The 7,102-nt window shown below is 40.9% G+C and overlaps 2 protein-coding genes across 2 annotated transcripts in view; one reads left to right on the forward strand and one right to left on the reverse strand.

Moving 5' to 3' along the window:
• LOC106809605 (RNA-binding protein 42-like) overlaps positions 1–7,102 on the forward strand; it is a 44,362-nt gene that overhangs the window by 32,919 nt on the left and 4,341 nt on the right. The gene's annotated exons all lie outside the window — the stretch shown is intronic.
• LOC106809607 overlaps positions 1–7,102 on the reverse strand; it is a 49,876-nt gene that overhangs the window by 6,630 nt on the left and 36,144 nt on the right. The window contains exon 2 of the mRNA XM_014812742.1: positions 853–1,486. Coding sequence (XP_014668228.1) covers positions 853–1,486 — 634 coding nt within the window. The remainder of the gene's footprint in view (positions 1–852; positions 1,487–7,102) is intronic.

Here is a 7,102-nt window from a genome sequence, read left to right on the forward strand (position 1 = left end):
GCGTGCGTGCGTGCGTGCGTGCGTGCGTGCGTGCGTGCGTGCGTGCGTGCGTGCGTGAGTGTGTGCGTGTGTGTGCACCAAGTATGTGCTGCATCGGTGTGTAGCGATTCTTTGTTCTTGGACACATAATTATCTTTGAGTCTAATGGTAAACTTGTGCTAATTTATGAAAAGTTATCAATTAGGATTTTCATAAATCAGTGAATGGCTTCTCATAAATATCACATGCATCAACTGCACCTGCCTGTTAACAGCACTTCAACGAAGATTCCTCCGTTGCTATTACGATTGCTCTAAGCTTGTACGATACTACGTGCGTATGTGACAAGCAAACCGAAATAATTTAATCAAATGGGTGGGTGCAGATCTTTAATGGAATGCTGTTAAGGTGAAACATTCTTGCAGCAAAATTTTAAACATATACTTACCGTGGGCGTAATGCCATTTAAAATATTGCAAGGAAAATGTCGTTTATATTGTTCTCAATGAGTCAGGAACATGCAGCAAATTCTTACAATTAATTCTCAAATTTGTAATTTAGCTCTTTCGATATTCATTTGAAAATTTGCAAGGAATACATGTTGAGCGATATTGTAAATGTTTGTTTTATCTTGGGATTTTTAATCGCTTGTCTCAGCAAATTAACTTGAAGGTGAAACCATTCCACCGACAGAAACTCCGCAGCATAGCAGCTGTGTTGCAAACATTTAATGACAAGCATACTTTTATGAAGAAATGTTGAGAATGTAGAAATACTGAAAATAAAGAGATGAGTTTGATCGTATTTCTTTAGCATAGATGATTTACGACAGAGAAGATATCAACGGATTTCGACGACCTTAAGGCTATTTACCTTCCAGTAGTTTGGCAAGGGTTTCATACGCCCATGCACCTTCTCTGGTGAGTGTTGGTGTTGCTGTTTGCCAACCTCTGCTCTCCGTGCCTCTTTACTGATAGCGTCGCTGGCTAGCGGCGCTCTGTCTTCGATCTGAAGAATCAGCGTTCTGTCAGGTACAAGGACGCTGCTGCTCACACGCTCGTGCGGTTGTTGGCGATTCAGTGACGTTTGAAACCCATCGTTATTCGAGTCTCGGCCACCGCGTTTGCTCGCAAAGTTCCCAATCGTATCGTCCCATGTTGGCTGAGAATTATCATGCTTGTGGTGCGTAGGGGATAGCTGGGTCCTCTCAGTGCCTAAGACCCCAAGCCATTCCAGTGTAAGTAGATTCGTTGGTGTTTTATCATCTGCTATGACTCTTCTTCCCCCTTCATAGCTGGGTCTCAGCACGTTTGGCAGTACCATGTTGAAGGGCTGCTGCTGCTGCTGCTGCTGCTGCCGCCACCCACTATTCACCAAGCCTTGCGCCAGTTCGTCGTACAGAATAGCAGGTGCAGGTGACAGGCGCCGTTGTTGATGTGAAACAGTCTGGCAGAGGCATTCTGTTGCGCCTAGAAGGATCAGATAGGATAGAAGAACGGGTCCCATCCTGAAAACGAAATGAAGTAAAAAAAAAAGGTCATTCATTTCATTTCTCTGGCGAAAATTCTTTCTGTCGTCATATATGTATTTTTCTTAATAATAACGTGATGTCAGATATTGAATGAAAAGAATATTGCTCTGTTTTTAGCTCACCTTGACATCGTCAAGCTGAGCTATTGCCATGGGTTGTCGTCCGTCGTACGTCCGTTCATCCGTCCGTCCGTCCGTCAACATTTGGCTTCGGTCAACGATAACTCAGGAACCGTTTGACGCACATGTTTGAAAGTGGGTGTAGTTGTTACTGCTATGCTCCCATATTAAACGTCCTATTTTGGAGCACGCCAGTCGGCGTACTTTCGGGCCACGGCGATTTTTTGGAAAAAATGGGAATTGCCATAAGTCAGTTCAGGTTCAACGGATTTTGCTCATTTTTGGTATGTGAATGAATAAGGGCTAGGGGTTTTGATATTTAAAAAAAAAAAATGAAAATTAGGTAGGGTTTGGCAATTATATAGAATATTATATAGACACAAACAGTCTGTGGTGTCACACTCGTCTGGTTCGTTTTACAAGATTTCATTGACAATATCTTTAATGCAAAATTGGTATTTCCTCTCCACCCTGCCGATAAAACGTCTATATTAGACTAGAGTAAAGTTTTACAAAACATGTCGGAACGCAGCATAACCTTTTTATTTCAAACGCCATCGCTACAAAGCGGGTATAGCGCCATCTACGGTCACAAATTGTGATTCATTTTGGTTTATAAATTATTATTGCGATATACAGATGGCAATCGTTTCTATAATGTACGTCGATGGTTGCTCAATTAAAACTGACTTCTTCTTACTCACTCATTTGTGTCCTTTTTTGTGGTGAGCTACAGTGTCATTGACACTTTCATTTTTTGTTTTTCTTCTGGTTTGGGGGGGGGGTTAAACGAATTAATGAAACGTTTAGTAAACGAGTTCATGTTTAATTTGCTGCGAGAGAATCAGCAAGATAAAAGAAACTCAAGCTGTTGTTCTTGCGTGCTTAGTATGTGTGTTCTGTGCTGTTTGAAGTATTTGTGGTCAGAAACGTGTTATGTGCACGCTTCCCCTTGTCATGATATATATAATTATATACATATATATATTTATATACACACATTAGTAGAAGTAAAATCACACACGAACATGTAGATAAAAACAAAGTCAAATAATAGGTTTAGGGTGTTTAAAATTTAAAATTTAAAACATACACAGTTTTTTAAACACCCTAAACCTATTATTTGACTTACATTGTCTATTTATACATCATAGGCTAACATCCATACATTAGATAATGTTGCATGCAAAATTAAATAGAAGGCAGTGTGGCAATTATTGCCACGTGCTTCGCGATAAACGGATTAGCTTCTGAATGGCTATAGACTGTTTTCTGCTTTTAAGCCCGGTAAAGGTGAACGAGTTTTGAAATGGAGCGTGAACAGTACGATGATACACACATATACCCAGGGCCAAATCCTATTTGACACCCCCAGGTTTAAAAACCACTTTTAATTTTTAAAAGTACTGCTACATTTACAAAAGTAACAATATGGGGGTTTAAACGCTACTCTGAGCGACACGGCCGACGAATCTATGTGATCCCTCCTTATGAACCCCACTACTTGTGACTGAGCCTGGGGGCCAGTGTCAGAAACATCACAAAGTAAATAATGTTAATGTTAATTTTGTTTCTTTTATATATATATATATATATATATATATATATATACTAGCGGGATATCCGGCGTTGCCCGGGGAAATCAGTGGCGTTACTCAGTTGGTGACCGCTTGGTTGAAAGGAAAATACCCCCAAAAATCTAACTATCTATCTATCCATGCATCTATCCATGCATGCATCCATCCCATTCCATGCCATCCCATCCCATCCCATCGCATCCCATCCCATATTCCATGCCATCCCATCCCATCTCATCGCATCCTATGCCATCCCATGACATCCCATGCCATGCCATGCCATGCCATCCCATCCCATCCCACCGCATCCAATCCCATCCCATCCCATCCCATCCCATCCCATCCCATCCCATCTCATCCCATCCCATGCCGTTCCATCCCATCCCAAACAGTAAAAAATAATAAGAAATCAAAAGATAAAAGACATTAAAAATACAAAATACAAATTGAAAAGTAAAAAATTAAAAATAATACATACACTAAAGAGGTAGGTAAATGGAAAACTAAAAATATTTTCAGAATCAGCATGTCTAGGAGGTGGTTCGGGCTGAAACAAAAATTTAAAAAAGTAAAAAATTGATAAAAATTCTATTCATCAATAGATGCATGGCGGTGCGTACAGATTAACATCACGTACGTGTGAATTCATGGTGTATACCCTTAACGGCGCAGTGGCCTAATCGCTAGAACATCCGTCTCCTACACCAGGATTCGGGTTCGAGCCCCAGCTGGGGAACTTATTTTCCCCTTTTTTCCTTTTTTCTTTTTACCTACCTCTTTAGTATGTACTTCTGCAACTTCAAAATTAAAAAAAACTTTTTACTACATTCATTAAAAAAATAAGAAAAGTTAAAAATTGAAAACAAATTAATACTTTACTATTCGTCAATAGATGGCGGCAACGTGCGAGTGTCTTAAGATTATTGTTTGGTAGCAACAACTGAACTATTTGTGCTACAGGTGAACACAGTGAACATAGTGAACAGGTGAGAACTCAATCTATTCACCTACACAAGCGTACAGGCTGAAGTCTTGGCTAGGCTGAAGCTTATTAATGTTAGTACTGAAGCTGAAAGTACTGAAAGCTACTCACTGAACTCAGTACTGAATACTGAAGCTATAACTGTACTGAACTTACTAGGCTGAAGCTAATTCATTAACGCAAGCAACGCGGTGCCGCCAAAAACTCGCGTAGTGCGCAGCACAGAATCACAAGCAATACAGTGCATGCAGAACTGCATGTTTAACTGGTCAGGTACAAATTATATGATTTCAGCAGCATAAATATTATTACAGTAACATATTACAGCCTCATACATCCACACATGTACACATTTTTCTAGCAAACCCCTTTCACTTCTTTCTTAACAGTAAACAAATTAATGTTTAACCCTTCACTTGCGGGTCACTGCGCTTTGACCTAGCTGTCACCTCCCATTTCGCGCTGATGATGGATTCCCTCCCCATCACTCTATACATCGAATATCAACAACAATATATATATATATATATTGACGATCAACAAGGCCCAAGGACAGACATTCAAAGCGATTGGTCTCGACCTCTCTGTCCCGTGCTTCTCCCACGGCCAGCTGTATGTTGCTGCCTCTCGCACCGGCAGCGCACTGCATCTCAGCATCCTCGCACCAAACAGTCAGACGCGCAACGTCGTCTACCCTGAGGCTCTGCAGCACTGATACCAAACACCGGCATCAAATGTAAAATATATATGTAACCCTCTTTAATTCCTATTTTGCCCTGGGCAACGTCAAATTGCAGTGTCGTGTTTTAAAATGTTTTCGTACACCTCTTTTCCCATACTCATCACCTGTTTATGCCTTGCTTAGCACATACGATTAACTTTAAGTGAACAGTGGTTATAGTTTTCCATTGGTGGCTAAAAATAACGTTGGTGGCACAAGTCTTGTCTCAAACTAGAACATCCAGAGAGAGCCCTGCATATACAACATGTGAATAGAAGTATATAGTACATAATTAATAACTTATCCATTAACGAATTCTGGGGCGTTTAGCCCCATATCTGTTATAGTCATCTCATTGATATTCTTACATTATTTTGATCACCTCCCTAAGTATACCTACGATTTATCCTGCTGTTGATTAAAGGTTAGCTAAACTGAACAAACAACGCATATACATAAAACATTTCTAAATTTAGTTAGATGACATCAGAAGATAAATGAAGTGAGACATTGCCTCACTGCCCTTTGCAACCACGTGATCTCTAGTTTTGCAACACCTAAATGTACGACTCTCGTTCTGATATTTAGCCGTATCGTTACGTAGTACAGTTGTCAGGCAGCCAGTCCTTTAAGCACTATAGAAATCTGTAAGGGCTGCGGGGGGGATCGACTGCCGCCTCAATTGTCAACGCTCTAGCGTACGGTCTGTGCTATTTCCCACGGATCGCTTGCAAATTCCGTCGGCAGATTCAGGTTCGCGTGCATTTCGGCTATTTATGGATCGATTAAGTAGGGTTGAGTTATCTGATTGCCGACATTATAGAGGTATCACCTATTCTATCCGGAGTAAATAAAACTTCCATAGCGAATAAAAATGTATTTTTATTCACTACTGGTGCTATTTGTATAATTTTATATTACATGAATTTGCAATGTGTTGCTAGTAGCTTACCTTGTTGCTAACGTTTGCCTTCTGCTTGATAATTATGGGGTTTCCTCCGCCTTAAGAACAGTTCACTTACAGTTCAGTATACGGCTCACGTTACCCTGCTTGTTTTGACCGACACGCTAGGAATACCAATGCCTATACTGATCTCTTAACTCATCCGTATGGAAACACCGGCAGTCTTCACTGTTATCACAACTCTCACTCAGATAGTCTGTCGTGCGCTTCATTACCACGCGGCTATCGTTATGAGGTCCGGCGAACTCCTCCCGCGAGATTTTATGCAGTCGAATGATGAGCACGCGCGGGTGGAGTGCGTGAGTTGACTAAACACCGCATATCCAATCAGTGAGTTCTGCTTCGTTCGCAAGCAGGCTCCAAAAGGCAATCGCAGAGGTGAGCTGGAGGAACTCGATGTGTCCTGACATATAATACGGTAGTTTTAGCAGCGCAGAGCGTGAAGCTAGATTTGATTATTACTTACTTGTGGTATATATGCGTCGTGGTAGGGAATGCGGGAAGAGAACGCAGGGAATGGAAAGAGAAGGAAATTGTACATGAGAAAAATGCAAATTGGACTGGTACATGTATGTAAAAGACAGATGATGGAAAAGAGAAAGGTTGTAACAGACGGAAGACAAGAAATAAACAGTTGACAGGAAGAAGGCAAAAGTAGATGAACTTGTGAATGAGATATAGACAGGATGAAAAGAGTACGGCAGATGCCAAAGTGCCATCTTTCCTACTCCTCGGACTTCCATTTCCTCGTGGTCATTACGAAATTTTCACTTGCTCTGTTATACCCTTCCTCTCTCCCCATCCTTTCGTCTGGCTGTTGAGCTTAGCAGCTGCATGACTGAGCTTATTGTGTTAGACCAAAAGAATTAGAATTGCTTCAAATCAACTAATCATTCGGTTTCTGAAGTTATTCACGTTTTTCTTTTTCGCAATTGCAGTATACAGACATGCCAACCATTACGATTTGGGCGTAATTATTACGATTTTGGTGTATTAATTACGCCATTACGCCTAAGTCATCCATTATTACGACTTTTAGTAAATTTCAATAAATTTTAAAATTAAGCACAAGGACACTCAGCTGCTTGGTTACCCGTAAAGTGAGAATGAGAGCCATGGGTACCCCGTGCTACAAGGCTGTTCCTTCCAAGGATGTGTTGCGAAAGGCCAAGAGTGCCTGCTACAACAAACTGATGTAGACACTGACAGAGGTTTCTGTAGTGGTGTTT

This window comes from Priapulus caudatus, unplaced genomic scaffold (assembly GCF_000485595.1).
Source record: "Priapulus caudatus unplaced genomic scaffold, Priapulus_caudatus-5.0.1 Scaffold367, whole genome shotgun sequence".
In the NCBI taxonomy this organism is placed as follows: Eukaryota; Metazoa; Priapulida; class Priapulimorpha; order Priapulimorphida; family Priapulidae; genus Priapulus; species Priapulus caudatus.